Source organism: Anabrus simplex, chromosome 1, assembly GCF_040414725.1.
Source record: "Anabrus simplex isolate iqAnaSimp1 chromosome 1, ASM4041472v1, whole genome shotgun sequence".
Taxonomy (NCBI): domain Eukaryota; kingdom Metazoa; phylum Arthropoda; class Insecta; order Orthoptera; family Tettigoniidae; genus Anabrus; species Anabrus simplex.
In genome coordinates, this window is record NC_090265.1 from 712,525,400 (window position 1) to 712,543,719 (window position 18,320).

General features: G+C 39.7%; 1 protein-coding gene across 1 annotated transcript in view; it reads left to right on the top strand.

Annotated features, from left to right (window-relative positions):
- The window catches only part of Tsr1 (Tsr1 ribosome assembly factor), a 192,001-nt gene that overhangs the window by 49,830 nt on the left and 123,851 nt on the right, over positions 1 to 18,320 (top strand). Inside the window, exons 5-6 of the mRNA XM_067136020.2 lie at positions 15,018 to 15,239; positions 16,090 to 16,261. Coding sequence (XP_066992121.2) covers positions 15,018 to 15,239; positions 16,090 to 16,261 — 394 coding nt within the window. The remainder of the gene's footprint in view (positions 1 to 15,017; positions 15,240 to 16,089; positions 16,262 to 18,320) is intronic.

An 18,320-nucleotide genomic window follows, 5' to 3' on the forward strand; every position in this document is an offset into this window, starting at 1 on the left:
TTTTTCTTATATTGGACAAACAGGAAGAAGCTTTAAAATACGATACTTGGAACATGTCATTGCCCTAAAATACAATAAATTCTCAGCAGTTGGTCAACACATGAATGATTATAACCATAAATTTACAGACATTAAACATGATAAAGTAATTCTCAAAATTATGAATAAAGGACCCCTCCTTAACATAACAGAGAATTGCTTTACACATCTAGACCAATATTTTAATCCAAACTTCAATCTTAATGACATTTCCGAAAAACCGAACATTCTTTTTGACCTGCTCATTCAACTTTTCAGACAATCAAAATCAAATATTAAAGGTCCGATTTTTCATTCTATTTATAGTACTTTTCTTAAACAATCTTCCATATTCCCACATCCCTCAGCCCCGCCTTAATAACATTTCTACCCCCTCCTCCCCCTTTTTCTCCTTCCGTTTTTCTTTTTTCCCTTCACCTCCTCAAGATTTCCTTTGAACCTCACTTACCCCCATTTCTCTCCTTTTGCTTATTACAACACGTATTAATTCCCTTATGACATATTTTATTTATATTTTCTTCCATCTGACCAAATTTCTTTCTTCTTTCTTTCTTTCTTTCTTTGCTGTCATTTATTCAGAGTCAAATATATAGTCCGCATTGAACTGCGAATTTCTATCCACCTTTATTTAAATCCATATATGTTAATCCTCCTCGCGTAACATCCATCGTCCTTCAAGATTGTAGAAACAGAATAACTTTCTACTAGCATCTTACTTCGCATCGACATTTATTTCAAGTTTATAAACATCTTGAGAAGATAATGTTACTGTAATTTCAATTGATCTCTGAATGAACAGCAGCATCCCTCGGAAACCAACCTTTTTCGATTTCCATGACCAACAACTTAAGGATTACTTTTACAACTTGTTACTTTTATACGGTGCACTGGACCTTTTTATGGATCTCTATTTTTTAACATAATGTAGCGCATCTCTGGATTCGTAAGCCTCCACGTGCAACAGTTACCTTCCTTCAAGTTCCAAAAAGCTGAAGAGCCTTCCCAGCATCCATGTGTTTTTACATTCTACGAATGTCTTTAAAGATCGACGTAACTTCGTCTCATTTGTTCTTCGAATATACAGCAACACATTTAAGAAGCTAGCATATGTTGAATTCCTTGACCCACAACTGACAAATCTCCATCCCTAACAACTTTTTAATGCTATACAGCGCACTGGACTTTAATCGTAAATAAACGACGTAACTTCGGCTCAGTGGTTCTTCAATTGGATACCAGCATCTTAAAGGAGCCAGCATATTCTAATCTCCTTATCCAGCAACTCAAGGATTCCTTTCTGTAACATCTCTTTAATGCGCACTGGACTATTTAATGCTATACGGCGCACTGGACTTTATTTTTAAATAAACGACGTAACTTCGGCTCAGTGGTTCTTCAGTTGGATACCAGCATCTTAAAGGAACCAGCATATTATAATCTCCTCATCCAGCAACTCAAGAATTCCTATCTATAACATCTTTTTAATGCGCACTGGACTTTTTATGAATCTCTTTCATAGAGTTATTTTTAACATAGTGCTGCACAATATCTCACATGGTATGTACTTTTACGAGACCTTGTGTGCCTTTACATTGTTTAATTTTTTTGGTATTTGTGTTTTAATTTTGCTTTAGGCTGACAGTGACCTAGTACTAGGTCGAAACTAGTCCCTAATCATTTATGTAATTTAAACTCTTTACATTTTGTATTGAAAAGGTGGACCCTAATAATACATTAATTTACTCTATTGTAATCACTGTTCAATACGGATCTATCATTATGAAACTTATTTAATTAAATATCCAGTATGCCGTGTACCACCTGTAAAGTTGTTTAGTACCCTGCTCTAGCGCCTTTCGGAAATGGGGCCCTCAAACTAAACTGAAAGAAGATGTTTTCTTTAATAACACTGGTAAACTTGTCCCGTACAACTGAGTGTCTCTGCTCACCACACATGAACATTTCGCAGTGGGGGAGAAACAGCGGTGAAGGTGAGAAAAGTGGAGACAGGCCAAACGGGTGAGACGGGTGTAGGGAAGGAGTGGGGGGGTCTGCAATCTGGTCAACCAAGCGAAGTCGTCTTTTGCACCGTGCACAGTGCAGTGGTGCATGCACCCTGAGAGGCCCTGGGCTAAATGTATGAAACAGTTTTCTGTTATATCAAGTAGTGGGCCTTTGTTTAATATCTTAAGGATTTCCATATCTTGCTCTATGTTAGTAAAATTATCGTTGTAATGTTGCATGTGTTGACCTACTGTTGAGAATTTGTTATATCTTAGGGCATTAATATGTTCTGAATATTTTGTGTTGAAACTCTCCCAGTCTGTCAAACATATGAAAAATTGCAATTATTACACTTGATTCTGTAAACTCCTGATTTTGAGAATCTGTTAATTCTGTTAACAGAAGTGGAATTGTATATCTGCATTTTTATTAGTTGTTTTAAAGGCTATTTTTACATTGTGTTTCTTAAAAATGTTAGTGATTTTACATATGTTTTTATTAAATGTGAAAGTGGAAATTAAGGGGATATTGTTTTTTTCTTTCTTTAAAATGGTTGAAGGACTATGTCTGTTTATTATTCTTTCAATGAAAAAATTATGAAACCATTGGATTATGCGATGTATCGAATGGTGTTCAATTAGTTTTTTAGTAAAGGCTCGGTGAACTAAGGTGTTGTAAGTTGCTCGTTTGTGAGTCTGTGGATGTATTGAGTCTTGGCGGATTGTGGAAGCAGTTTGAGTGGGTTTTGTGAAGATCTTGTAACTTAAAAGAGTTGGGTGTCTGGTGGTAGTTAGATCTAAATAGTTTATTTTTTGGTCTTTTTCAGATAGTGTGAATTTAATGTGTGAATCAGTGTTATTACGACTGAAGAAGAGTGGTAGTTACGTTGATTGTCTTATCATCTGTAATAACCAAGATACCATGTACCTATCTGGCCCAAAAGAGAATATTGTTAAAGTTTTTGTTGTTGTCAATCTTATTATGTTCTAGAATTTCTAAGTATATTTCAGCTAGAATACCTGAGGCAGGTGAGCCCATTGCCTAACCTTCCTTTTGATAGATGACGTTATCAAAAGTGAAGAAATTGTTATTTACAACTAATTTTAGAATAGACATGAAATCATGGATTTCTAATTTACTCAGATGACTGTATTTATTTAAATTGTTTTCAATAATAGGGCAAAGTTTTGATACTTGTATGCTGGGATACATATTAACGATATCAAAAGAACGAAAGGAGTGATGGGGCTGGATATTGAATTTTCTTAACTTATTAATTAGATCTGAAGTGTTTTTAAAGGATTTCTTGGAAATAAATTGATAATTCTTCCTCAATTTTTTTTTATAAAGTCCTAGGTCTTAAGTTGATGATCAGGCGAATAGGTATACTGTATTACTTTTGTTTTGTCTTGGTCTGTAAATAGGTATGGGGTATTCTTTAGGGTCTGTGTGAGTAATCTAATGAATCTACATCCAACACATCGCAGCACGAGGTGATTCACATATTACACATTGCATTTTTTTATTGCTGTTTCTATTTGTTTTTGTTTTTTTCCACTTTTTTCATTACCCTCTGCTAATTTGGCTTTTATTACGAACAATATTAATTATTTTGCTTGTTTTCAAATTGAGCTGCGAATCTTCTCCACCCACATCACAGAATTGTTTTGACTTTGAAACGCTACTTTTAACTTCATTTTTTTAAGTACTTTAATCTCTTTGAAAGACATCTATGTACCATCTTTTTACATTATTCACTACGTGTGCGTAAATTGTTTTCTTAACACCACTACTAGCTTTGATGACATAGAGCTGTTAGAACTTCTTAACGAGTGATATACAACTCTAAAGATTCTTCAGTATCCATAAGTTATGCAATACGTCCAACACATCGCAACGCAAGGTGTCAGAACTTCTTAACAAAAGAATTACAAGTCTCAAGATTCTTTGACATCCAAATTGATCATCTTGAGTTCTTCCCTCAATGACAGCTAAGTGCATTAATCAGAGAGGTGATAAGAGTAATGGTGTGGCCCCTGACCTCTGCTAGCCTGTGGAGAAATTGGGCTCACTTCACAGGATGGGGAAGCCCTTGAGGCCACGCCCATTCAGCACAACCGTGCGCTACCGAATGAGGGAGAATGCTGTTAAAACTAACTGTGTTTTCTCTCTATTCAAGCACAAGGCACCTAATTATAATATACTACACTGTACACAAAATTGTAACATATAAAACTGTACTTATGATCAAACTAAAGCTGCTTACAGACCACAAATTGGCAAGAACTAGCATTGCAATTACAAATGTTTTAATTTCAAGTTGTGAAATAAAGTTTTCATAGCTGTCACTTTCTTGTTTGTCATTCTAGCATTCCTTCTTGGTAAATTTTTTATGATCATTCATGTACGTCTCAATGAAGCCCTCATTTTTCTAAATCATTTTCAATTTCTTTTCTTTCTTTTGACACTCTACATGTTCAAAGTTGTCTCCATTTTCCTCATCTGGGGTTGAACACCCTGAATTAACAAACGAGAATATTATTAGTTAAAATAGGGACTGCTGAACTATAATAGGAGTATACTGTGTTCAAAGATTTTCCTGTAATAAAATCTGAAATTTTCTCACCTCGTGCACCTGAGCGGTATTAATGGCACAGTGGTAGCCCACTTCAGTACCATATTACTTGGCTCAAGTGTGTCAACATCCCTAGATTGTGGTACCTTCATTTTCTGCAAACAATTATTATTTAGAATGTCATCCAAGTGGAACAATAAACCATATCAGTCACTATCTTAATTTAAGTCCTGCCAGGCTGAGTGGCTCAGATGGTTGAGGCACTGGCCTTCTGGAACCAACTTGGCAGGTTCAATTCTAGCTCAGTCTGATGGCATTTGAAGGTGCTCAAATATGACAGCCTTGTATCGGTAGATTTACTGAGATGTAAAAGAACTCCTGCAGGACTAAATTCCGGCAGCTGCTGTCTCCAAAAACCGTAAAAGTATTTAGTGGGACGTAAAGCAAATAACATTATTATTATTATTAAAGTGCTGATGGCTGTAAGTAGTTTGGGTATTCAGGGAATACGTTCGGGAAGGCATTCTCTCTCAATCTCGGCCCAGATAAGTATGTATTATTCACTTGGTCAGGGCTTAAGTGCTCCGTATAAATAACGCTATGAACACCAGGTGTCGAGCTCTTAACTGCCTTCGTCCACAGGGCCTGACAGTCTAGGTTCTTAGGGAATCTGCATCAATCCATATTTTAAAACAATTAAATTCTCTCCATAAAATAAAATAAAAACCATGCGTGTCTACACTTGAATAGTACTAGCCTACGAGAAGAAAAACTTACCGATGAAAAGCAATGCCAGGTTTCCTATTCCTATCACTTGTATTGTTGCAACCATACATGCAAAGTCTTATGATAAATAACGATTCCATTAGGCAACTTGTCACAAGTAACTTACTGGGTGAATACAAGCTTATGACTAGCAGCTAGCTCACACTGCTCCCCAGTCAGCCGTGGTGCCGAACAATATGGCTGCCGCTTTCAAGGAGTGGTTCCGTTTGGCCTGGCTAAGGGCCACTCCATTATTCTTCTCACTTCCCTGCATTTTATGCATTATCTGAAACTTTTACCACAATTGTGACTATTACTTCTTCATCTTTATTATCTATTATGTTTTTTGCAACTTTTTTGCCATTTCTATGTATGAACTATTTGGTACATTGTGCAGCTCGTGCTTTTGGCTGATGATGACCCTGATGATGGGTCGAAACTAGTACCTAATAAATGTTTCTTCTGTAAAGTAACTCACTTTACTTGAATTTGTATTGAAAAGGTGGAACTATTGTACTTCTAATTTTAATTGTAATCACAGCTCAGTACGGACCATTCACAATGAAGTTTATCTCTCTTAATTAGTCTTGACGTATGGAACTGAAACTTAAGTGACCAAAGCAGAGGAAAGTAAAATCCAGGCAACTGAGATGAAATTTGCAAGAAGTATGCTAGGCAAGACAAGACAGTACAGAATAAGAAATACGGTAATGAGACACACTAGGCATATGTGGAGAGGGATCGAGAGAGTAGAACGATGGAGTCTGGGGTAGTATGAGCATGTGAATATAATGGGAGGAGAGTGGTCCTGAAAGCGATGCCTAAATTGGAGGTTGGAGAGAGCAGACCTAGTTTAGACATAGACCCAGAAAACGATGTATGTGTGTTCAGTCCGTCAGCGATGCCGCTGGTGCGATCCTCAACAGCTCTGCCATCAGCTGTCATAGATGGCCTAGGCATCACTGAAGAGGCATACTAGGGAAATGAGGAGTGAGGTAGTTTCTCGTTGCTTTTTTCACCAGGAAACGATGGAGAGAACAAATTGAACAAGACCTAAGGAAGAGAATGATGGGGCGAGTTGGCCATGTGGTTAGAGGCGCGCAGCTGTGAGCTTGCATCCAGGAGATAGTGGGTTCGAATCCCACTGTCGGCAACCCTGAAGATGGTTTTCCTTGGTTTCCCATTTTCACACCAGGCAAATGCTGGGGCTGTACCTTAATTAAGGTCATGGCCACTTCCTTCCAACTCCTAGGCGTTTCCTATCCCATCGTCGCCAAAAGACCTATCTGTGTCGGTGCGACGTAAAGCCCCTAGCAAAAAAAAAAAAGGAAGAGATTGGCAAACTTCCAAGATGTCGTGATGATCCACAACCCAATTCAAGATCAAATTGAATAAGGGGAACAGTGATGATAATGATTTTGGTATTCTTTTAGGGCATAAATGCTTTCATATTTTCAGAGATTTTAGGTCATAGAAATCAATAGAAAGCAAAGGTGAATGGTTTTTAATGTTCTCCAAATTATCATCGTTGACCAGCTCCAGTTTCCCAGGTGTGGTATACGAGCCCCTTCCATTTTTGTTCAGTCCATGAACCATTCTTCGTTCACAGTCCGCTCCCAATCCTGACCTCTCTCCTCTACATCCTTCTTCACTAAGTCTGTCCATTTTTCTCTAGGTCTGCCTACTGGTCTCTTTCCCCTTATTTCTCTTTCTTACTCCCTTCTTGCAGACCTGTTGGCACTCATTCTTTTCACATGACCAAACCACTCCGTCTTGCCTTTTGGATCTTCTGGAGTAACGAGTCTTCTACTCCTACATCTTCTCTGACTTTTTCATTCCTGATTTTATCCCTCCTGGTCTTCTGGATCATTGTGCGTGGAACTTCATTTCTGCTGCTTGGAGTTTCGAGTTGTCCTTTCTTGTTAATGTAGCGGTTTCCAGGCTGTATGTAAAGGTAGGGGTGTAGTATGATTTATACAATGTCATCTTGGTTTTGAGTGGTACTTGTTTATCCCATAGTAGCTGTCTTATTTGGAAGTAAAAATGTATTGCTTTGCTGATTCGACTGTTTATTTCATATTTAGCTAAGTTATCCTTGGACATTATACTATCCAAGTACTTAAATTCTATGACACTGTCCAGCTTAGTGCCATTTAGCATGATTTCCGGCTGGTTGTCACCCTTCTGTACCTTCAGCACCACCGTTTTAGCCTTGTTGATGTTTAATCCATATCTCGCAAACTCCTGACTCCACCACTGCAGCCTCTCTTCCACATCTTTCTCTGAGTTACCCCAAATTACTACATCATCTGCAAATGCAAATGCTTTTAAGTCTCTTTTATTTTAGCACCTTTAATATGTTATCCGTTACAGTGATAAATAATAGAGGCAACAAAGCGCTACCTTGTTTTACTCCCCTTTTTGTCTCAAACCAGTCTGACAGTCCAGAACCGACTTGTACACAGCTTTTGGTTTTCTCGTAAAGCACCTTAACTTTTGAAATTAGACTGTCTCAACTTTCAGCTTTCTCACGCACGCCCAAATAAGCTCCCTTGGTATGCTGTCATAGGCCTTTTCGATGTCAAGGAACAGTAGATATAAAGGCTTCTCTTTTTCCCAATATTTTTCCGTTAGTATCCTGACAGCAAATATAAGATAAGATATAAGATAAGCCGTATTGTTCCTCTTCTAAAGGCGGTTCTACAATTTCTCGTAATGTATCCTCTATAATTTTTTCCAGAATTTTTAGTCCATGAGAGAGTAGAGTGATGCCACAATAGTTTGTACATTTCTGTCTCAGCCTTTCTTGAATATAGGTACAATGATACCTTTCTTCCAGTCTCCTGGGATGGTATTTTGCTCTCATATTACATTTAGGAGTCTATATAGCCGTTAGATTGCTGGGATTCCTCTTGCTCTTAACATGTCTACACTTAACTCATCTATTCCTGCAGATTTCCCTTTCTTCATATTTTAAGGCTCTTCTTTATCTCCAGCCATGTGATTGGTGGCTCTATATTTTTACTGGTTTCTTCACTTTTTCCAGATTCTTCTCTGTTTTGAATTACATTTGATGCCTATCCGTTCAGGAGTTTGTCAGAGAAGGTTTTGAATTCTCTCCCATCTTCTCGTACTACTGATCCATTATCCTGCTCTATTACCTTGATGTCTTCAAGGTTATTTTGCTTCTTTTTAATTACTCTTTAAAGATGTTTCTTGTTTCCTCTGCTGTCCTCTTCCAACTTTTCCACAAACTCATTCCATTTTTTGTCTTTCTCTTCTTTTACTATCCTTTAGCTGTAAGTTTTTTTTTTACCCTGTAGAGTTCCTGTAGTCTAGTCATTTCTTGGCCACCTGGATCTTGTGCACATCTTTGCTTTTCTTTGTCTAGCATCTTTTTTTGCCCAATTTCTCTCTTATATAGCCAGTCTGACTGTCATTCCACCAACGTGTCTCTTTTTCTTTCATGGTCAATCCTGTTACTCCAAATAGGTCTTTAGCTTCACTCACCAAAGTATCTTTAAAAATGTTCCATTCTTCTTCTACTGCATTCATTTCCCCTTTTGGTAAGCGTCTCTGTATCCTTATTTTATATTCTCCCTTCAGCTTGGCTTCTTCTAATTTCCAACTCTTCACTTTACGTTTTCTTTTTCTTTCTTCGGGGTTGTGTTAGTCACATGATTTAGGTCTGCGATCAATAATCTATGATCACTGTCCATACTTTCACTGGGGATAACTTTGACATCAGTTACATATTTCCCTCCTCCTTTGTTAGTGATGATAAAGTCGATGAGAGACTTATGTTTTCCATCCCAGCTATATCTTGTTGTCTTGAAGCTGTCTTGTTTTTGGAAGAAGGTATTTTTGATGATCAATCCATTTCTTCTGCACAAATCAAGCAGTTGTTCACCTTCTGCATTTCTGTTCCCAAACCCATGTGGTCCAATGATTTCCTCATAACCAAGTCTCTGTCCCAACTTGTGCATTTAAGTCCCCAATGATGATGACATTTTCTTAATCAATTATATCTTCTGGATCTTGACAGAATTGTTCTTTCTCTTGAGCACTACATCCTACCTGTGTTGCATATAACTGCACTACCGTGGAATTTGTGGACTCCAGTTGCATAGATAATTTAATGATCCTATCATTCTTATAGGATGCTTTAGTAATGGCGTCCATGTCTTTTGTTATCAGTAGAGACAAGAATTATAGGCACTAAAAACAGTTATAATAGGCAGGCATGTAGGTTCTTAAATTAGCCAAAATAGGCATGTAAATAGGCACTAACTTTCAAAATAGGCATGAAAAAAATGCTTATTTTAATAACACGCTCAATTACTATAATAAGGAATTTACAACAAGCAGTGTTCCAATGTTTTCCGGTAACAATATTGTTCTCCTGTTTTGTACTCTCAACATCACAGGATGTGATTGGACAAAACTTCAATGAAGCCACTTCATCTGGTTTTAGTTCAACCACTTCATCTACCTCACCTCGTAGCACCCTGGCTACATTTACCGTCACTTTCCATCATGGATTCTGCTGCAGGACTCTTATGAAACTTTTTGCTGGCAGCGGCTACCTTCCCAGAGGTTTGGTCGAAACTTCTTCCGACTTCTTCCACAACCCTAAATGACTCCACCGGGAGAAAACCACTCATCTCCAACTCTGGTGATTGCTCCCGGCAGCTTATTCAAGTTTGAAGATGCTCCAGTTTATGCAGAGGGATATTAGCTCCCACCATTGCAGTGCACAGGTCTATAGAAAATTGTTGTTGGTCGCTGTTCACGATGGACTGGTAGAAAAGCTGCGATGACAACACTTTCTGTACTCTGAAAAATAATAAAATTGACTTAAATTTCAATGTTCTTATATATCTACAGCTGGGCTAATTGGCAATAATCCTGAGTATAAACATGATAATGGCGTATGGCCTCTGGAGAGGCCTGGTGCAGGTCTTTCTCTTGTAGACGGCCTATTAGGCGACCTGCATGTCTGCGAAAATGAGGGCACTACCTAGGATGATTTCTAATGCTGGAAACACCACACACACCCAGCCCCAGAGCCATTGGAATTAACCAGTTAAGGTTAAAATCGCCGACCCAGCTGGAAATCGAACCTGGGACCCTGTGAACCGAAGGCCAGTACGTTGACCATTCAGCCAATGAGTCGGACAGTATAAACATGCATTTGTTCCATTAAAAAAAAAAAAAAAAGACTATTAGAGGTGATGTTTTTAGAAGTACAAAACTTTAAAGTGGGAACAAGAGAATTTGTCATTTACATGGAAATATGTCCTCAAAAATGTTCAGTAATAATCTGGCAGTTTCCTGTCAATTTCACCGGGTGAAAAAATAATAAAAATGACGTGACATGATACCTGAGTAGCGTAAAGACCCTTCTTATATGCTTGCCAGAAACTCACCAAGCTGCCCCTAGCAGTATTCTTACTTTTATAGAATTAAAACGGAGGCACTATAAATCTCAGATTTGTGAACATTTTATATGTTGCTATTCGCCGCCTTAGGTCAGGCGGGTCAGCTGTCATGAAGACTATTTTCTGTTGCCTGCAATAGATCCTGCATCATGTGTGTCCACAAGGCTGCCACGCTCGTTGAAAATTAGCAAACCGCAATTGAAATTGTCGTGGCATGCGCCCATAAACTTACTTTTTGTCACAATTTAGCAAGACTCTAGATGGTATGCTAGAGCTTACGCACCCCAGACTCTCTCTGCTTGCTACCCCCCACCCCCCTCCCCCCAACAAAACGGTTACTAACAGGACCTCACCAATCCAGACCAACGGTCTTTTCTCTGGCCTGGTCTTGTAAAGATAATCTTTGCAGCCTTGTTAAACATGCTATGACTTCGTCCAAACCGTGCCATCTTGTAGAGTTCACTAGAGCCTACACATAGCGCTGGTGAAAGTTACGATTTTAAAAAATTACATTTCAGTTGTAGTCCGCTTCTGTGGTGTAGTAGTTAGCATGATTAGCCGCCACCTACGGAGGCCCGGGTTCGATTCCCGGCTCTGCCATGAAATTTGAAAAGTGGCACAAGTGCTGGAACGGGGTCCACTCAGCCTTGGGAGGTCAACTGAGTAGAGGTGGATTCGATTCCCACCTCAGCCATCCTAAAAGTGGTTTTCTGTTGTTTCCCATTTCTCCTCCAGGAAAATACCAGGATGGTACCTAACTTAAAGGCGCGGCCACTTCCTTGCCTGTCCCTTCCAATCTTCCCATGCCTTCACAAGGCCCCTGTTCAGTATAGAAGGTGAGGCTGTCTGGGAAAGGTACTAGTCCTCCTCCCCAGTTGTACCCCCAACCCAAAGTCTCACGCTCCAGGACACTGCCCTTGAGATGGTAGAGATGGGATCCTTCACTGAGTACGCGGGGAAAACCTACCCTAGTGGGTAAACAGTTAAGAAAGAAAGAAAGAAGGAAAGAAAATATTTCAGTTGTAAATTTCTATTTTCACTGGAATGGAATCACAGTTGAAAATACTGATTTTTAATTTTCATCCACTCTGTGACAAGAGACAACCGGCGTTCTAACTCCTCGTTCAGTAATTAAATGATTATTTACATTTTGGCAATATAAATTATTGAAAGTTCACTATTAATACATCATTGCAACAAAACAACTTTCCACAATACGTAAATTAATAGGCCTATGAATGCTACAATGAAATGCGATCATAGTTCAGCCACAAAAAAGTAAAAAGAACAAACGAATTTACCTCCTTACTGCGAGCTTGGCAGAAGACTACCTTTCCATCCGTAGTGAAATTGGGATCCCCTGTGATTCACCGCTTCAACCAGTAAGACTTCGACGATTTTTCTTTGCAGTTACAATTTGTTTACGTCACGCCGACACAGATAATTCTTATGGGGACGATGGGATGGGAAAGGCCTAGGGGTGGGAAGGAAGCGACCATGGCCTTAATTAAGGTACAGCCCCAGCATTTGCCTGGTGTAGAAATGAGAAACCACGAAAACCCATCTTCAGAGCTGCCGACAGTGGGGTTCGAACCCACTATCTCCATGATGCAAGCTTACAGCTGCGCGCCCCTAAGCGCACAGCCAACTCGTCCGGTGATTTTTCTTTGGGCATTGTCACATACACACTTCTTCACAATAAATCACAACACGTTCTGAAGATAAAGCGTACGCTTACAACAGTTCACACCGAGGAGTAGATATAAGGGTTCGACGTTGATTGGTTCTCGAACATGTCTTAGAAGGTTGGAGGGGTTGAAGGCTTTGAGGTCAAATTGCTCCTTGTTTCTCCTGACGGAAATTTCCCAAAAACTGTTTCTGGTGACTTCCAAGAATTCTCATTTTTGTTCGTGGCGTAAACAGGTCTTGAGAAATGAGAAGATAATACTGTCGAGCACATCAGTTACAATATAATGCACTGGAAGAAAATTGGCTTCTTTAAAATAGATTCAAAAGACATCAAATAGCGAATTATACTCCAAATAGGCACAAACCCCTGAAATAGGCATTTATAGGCACAATAAAAGCAATGAAATATAGCTTAAATGACCCTAAAACAGATTTGTATCTCAAAAGCCTATGTTTCTGAACACAGGAATAAAATAGGCAAATAGGCAAATTCCCGTCTCTAGTTATCAGGAAAGCTACACCATTTCTGGCCTCTTCCTCATGTCCACTCCATACTAATTTGTAGTCATCTCTGAGAATCTTGCTACCTGCCTTTCTCCATTTTGTTTCACTCATTCCCAAAATGGATAGACTTTTCCTCTCCATCATATAAGTTCTTCAGTTTTTCCAGTCAGGGTCAAAATATTCATAGTCCCAATTCTTACATTGTTCTTCGGACATATCTGTCTTTCATTGGAGCTATGTTTGCCATCATACCTGCCAGATCTGCTCGAAGACTTTGTCAATTTTGGTATTATTTTTTATCTCCATCCGAGGCTCGTTTGATTGTTGAATTCGAGGACGCTACCACTGGCTTGCTAGGCCTACCATGGGTCTTCACGTCAGTACTTTGTTATGCACTAGATGGTTGGTGGCTGACACACATTTCCTCATAGCAGTTAAGTCTATGGTTTACCCACCAATACTCGGGAGGCTGATAGCAGTGGTTGCCCACTGGGCAATGGAGTCGTCACATCCCTACGCCAAATAATGTGAAATAAAACTTCTGGTTTGTGTCTCTGTACTCTCTTGCTTTCTGTTCCTTTCCCTTAGCTTGTAAAGAAAAAAACCAAACCCTGTGTTGCTACATCTGTTAGAGGCTTTAGCCTACTACCGAGCGACCGCTGCTCAGTCTGAGAGGTGACGTGTGGTCGCCACGATTACTCGCATCAACTGACTGAATTATGAGAATATGAAGTATCCAGTTTTGGCTTTGTGTCTGGACCATTCTGTATACAGTAAAACCTCATTAAGACATTTCTGCAGGGGACAAGGAAAATAAAACATGTTAAGCGAGAAAATGTACTACTGAATACATGAATAAAAACTATCCAACAGGGATGTGGAAACACTAGATACAATTTTTTTCCGACATAGTGGAATTTTACGTCGTATATCCATGGGTACAGTGAAAGCTGTATGAGAAGAGAGTATTAAAAGGTGTGAAAAACACGAGAGAACAAATATGAAAACTTATTCCGTTGGGGCTTATAAAATAATAGTGCACTGAAAAGTGTTAAAAACACCAAACAACAAATATGAAAACATTTGAACAGGTCCCATAAAAATATCAAATTATGATTGCATAACACACTCTTTCTAGTGTTAGTAGAAGCCTTTTATTTTGGACCAGTTGGTTATTAAACATTATTTTTCAGGTCATATACTTAGGCAATTAATTTTTGAGGTTACACGGCCATGTGCGACTGCAATAGAATGACTTTGGCTGCCATTTTGAATCGAACAAAACTTCAACCGACCAAGACCAATTTGACTAATCGAGTCGAAACTGCATAGTGCGAGTTTCAACATTCACACCAACTCTGCACGCTTAAAGATGTGGATGCCAGTCGACTTGCTGACAGGCTTCAATTTTGTCTTCATTAATAAGGAATTTCATGACTTTTTCCGCATCCACTATCACAAGGCTGGTCAACTTCACACGAGGATGTTCCAGGTGTGGGCTATCATGCGATAATATTCGCTACCCTTCACTCTACAACTAAACACAAAATACATTCGTAACTTCTGAATGCAATGCGAAACACAAGCACAAACAGACTCATTGTGTTATTCTGCAGTTTCACTGCTAACCGGCAAGCAAAACTAAGCATTTCTGAGGCTAATGGCTTGCCCCCGAAGGTGCAATTTATCCTGTGAAGTTCAAGAATTCAAGGTCTTTTTCCGTTATCACAAAACTGCGGCGAGGGCTCTTACCCGAGTTGGAAATCGTGTTCCTTCCGCAAGGGATGAAAAAATGTGATCGTACTAAGTGGTAGTAGCGAAAATTCGTGACGTGATAAGTGAGGTATTTTTACATAGATTTAATACGATGAGAATCAGGTTTTCGAATTTATGACTGCTAAGCAGGAAAACGTATTAATGAGGAATGCACTGATGAGGTTTCACTATATTTTTAGACTGAACAGTTCTATGTTATGAGGTTCTGTTGATTTACATTGCAGGGTCCCCTGGGCACTCTGAGAGTGTCCGGATACATCCGTGGGCAGCCCCTTTCGGTTCACTCTCTGGTACACATCCCAGGGTGGGGTGACTTCCAGATGAGTCATATCACAGCTCCCTCTGACCCTCATCCACTAGGGAAGAATGTCCGGGACGGGCAGGTGATGGATAGTGACATGATCGAGGAGGACAGACTTCTGGAGCAGGCTGATCCTGCCCGGCAGGTAATTTGTTACAATAATATTATTACATCTTTTTTGATTTTAAATTAATGTAGAAGCCTAAAACCAGGAAAAGTGTCAGCAGAGAAAAAGACGAAGATGATGATGTTGATGATGATAACAGTTGATGTCCCAGTGTACGCATCTGGGTAGTTTTAAATCAAAGAATGAGTGGAAGTTCGACAGTAACTGATGTACCACTCCATATCACAAGATATGTAATCAAACAGAAGATTGAAATGTTAATTCCGAGCAGTTTTCATATAATTGCAGTTCCAAGAGACATGTAAGATCACCATTGCCTTGAATAACACAGTTACCAAAATCTCGGATGACACATGTAGAAAAAATTAATAGTTCAACCCATCCTTGGTTGTTATTCGATCTCACTACCCATTATCAAAACGTGCCCACAAACAGGTGATCCAGCTTAGTGGTAGCCATCATGCTTTTACTGCGGGAGCAAAGCACTTCTGCTTACATCAACATCGGTCAAAGACAGCTCCACTTAGATACTCGCTTCCATACCACTAGAAGTACAGGAATCTGAAGTCAGAGTTGAGTGACCGAATGGTACATGTTGAAGATGTTGGAGGGAACAGTCGAAGGAATTGGTCAGCCTAGAAAAGTCAGCTGTTGTGGAGTTCTGAAGAAAAATTGGTGACTGTTGACTGCTGTACATTATGTACCAGTGATCTGAAAACCTCTTTTCTTTGAGGGTAGACATTTGGACTTCATAGTAAATATTGGCTTGAGGAAACTGCGAAAGTGCTCTTTTTGATCTGTGTTGTTTAGATATTTGAACTTGCTACTACTTTTCTTGTTGTCTGACAGCACGTTTTGATGTTTGTAGGAATCTCTGGTAAGTGAAAACATTCCTGATCCCATGGACGCCGAGCAAACTTGGCCGACTGCCGAGGAATTGAAGGACGCGGAGGATGAACGTAAAGCCAAGAAACTAGTGAAGAAAATTCCAAAGGGAATGTCTGATTACCAGGCGGCATGGATTCCCGACTGCGATGCAGGTGAGTAGCGAGCGTTGTTTCATAGCTGTTCTTGGTTAATAACTTGAAATTTTATTTCCTCTCGTGTGGAGTGGACTGCAAACTCAAATGATGTATCAACCTGTTTGGATTTCAATCAGCAATCTATCTATCTATCTATCTATCTATCTACCTTCCTACCTACCATATTTGCTCCATATAACTAACACTTTTTTTGACAAAAAATAAGTGTGAACATTTTCGATGCATGATATATGTGGGGATTTGTGTGCAGAAGATCATATTCCTGAAAAAAGAAAAAAACCGTAAAATTTACATTAGGCTATCGAAACAAGACAACTAGCATACTTACCCTATTCATTGTCACTGCCTTCAGTCTCCGAGCTATTCTTGCATGCATCGTTCTGGTCAGCATCCCATACTGCATCATCCTGACTTCCGTCCAACGCATTTGCGATGCCCGTGTTCAAGAAAATCTTCACAGTAATGTCTGTCAACACCATAACCCATGCCCGCATAACCCACTCACACGTGAGTTCAACTGACGGCCCCTTTATTTTGCCTGCTGGCGTCAGCTCATACTCCCCTTCTGCCATCCATTCAGCGTACAATTTACGCATGTTGTCCTTGAAGGGCTTGTTGATGGAAACATCTAAGAGCTGTAGACAATGTGTGAGTCCACCAGGAATTACATTGAGATTGGTTTTCATTTCTTGAAGACGTTTCTTTTTGTCTTCCACCAAGTGTCCGTGGAAACTGTCCAACACTAGCATTGCTGGGCGTCGAAGCAGTGCCCCTGGCCGTGCTCCCTACACCGTATGGACCCAGTCCTGGACAAGAGCTGTATCCATCCATTCTTTCTGTTGAACCCGTACATGAATGCCTTTGGGAAACTTCACTTTAGGCACTGTTTTTCTTTTGAAAATAACGTACAGTGGAATTTTCTTATGCCTACGGTTATTGCTAACATGACAGTGCATTGCTGTTTTTCACACCCAGTTGTATGTACAAGCACTCTAGATTCTCCCTTCCTTTTGATAGTGGTGTTGCATGGCTTGTCGAAGTTCAATGGGGTTTGATCTGCATTGCCAATTTAAGAAAGAGGTAATTGTTTTTCTTCCCCATTGCTATCACATTTACATTGTATCGACAAGGTGGAAAATAAAATATACTTAGTTGTGAATCTGTTAAAGTGTGATATGGACCATGAAGTTGATTTTATGTATTTGCTATAACATGGCGATGAAAATCTTTTGTCGCTGAAATCGCTTGGCATTCTCTGGCAGAGAGATGTTCATCTTTGCAGACACAATCCCTTTCGTGTCACGAATCTGTGGATCTAACCTCAGCTCAGCTACTTTCAGATCTGAGCAGCCGATTCCTCCTTTAATCGCTGGTTTGCGTGCTTTGAAATGTAGCGTCTCATGCAAGATACTAAAACTATCACTGAATTCTTGACTAGCAGATCTGTTACTATGTTCTTCAGCATATTTTGTCGCTTTGAGTTTAAACCCAGCTGTATAACTCCCACGTTTCTTCATAACTTAAAGATCGACCTACACAAGAAAACTTAAATGAGAAACAAGAATGAAAAGTGAAGACAGAATACTGGTACTTGTCGACAATACAACAGATGGACGATACCTAATACCGTGATCACTTGACTGCCAGGACAGGGAAACACTCCCAGTTCACGTGATCAGCTCTGCTGGACAGGTAGTGATAAGCATTTTTTTTTTTTTTTGCTAGGGGCTTTACGTCGCTCCGACACAGGTCTTATGGTGACGATGGGATAGGAAAGGCCTAGGAGTTGGAAGGAAGCGGCCGTGGCCTTAATTAAGGTACAGCCCCAGCATTTGCCTGGTGTGAAAATGGGAAACCACGGAAAACCATCTTCAGGGCTGCCGATAGTGGGATTTGAACCTACTATCTCCCGGATGCAAGCTCACAGCCGCGCTGCCTCTACGCGCACGGCCAACTCGCCCGGTGATAAGCATATTGACAAAGACGGTAGAGTGAGAGGGATGTCCGAGTGTGACTATATAATAATAATCGGATGGCCTCAGCTACCGTATGCAGA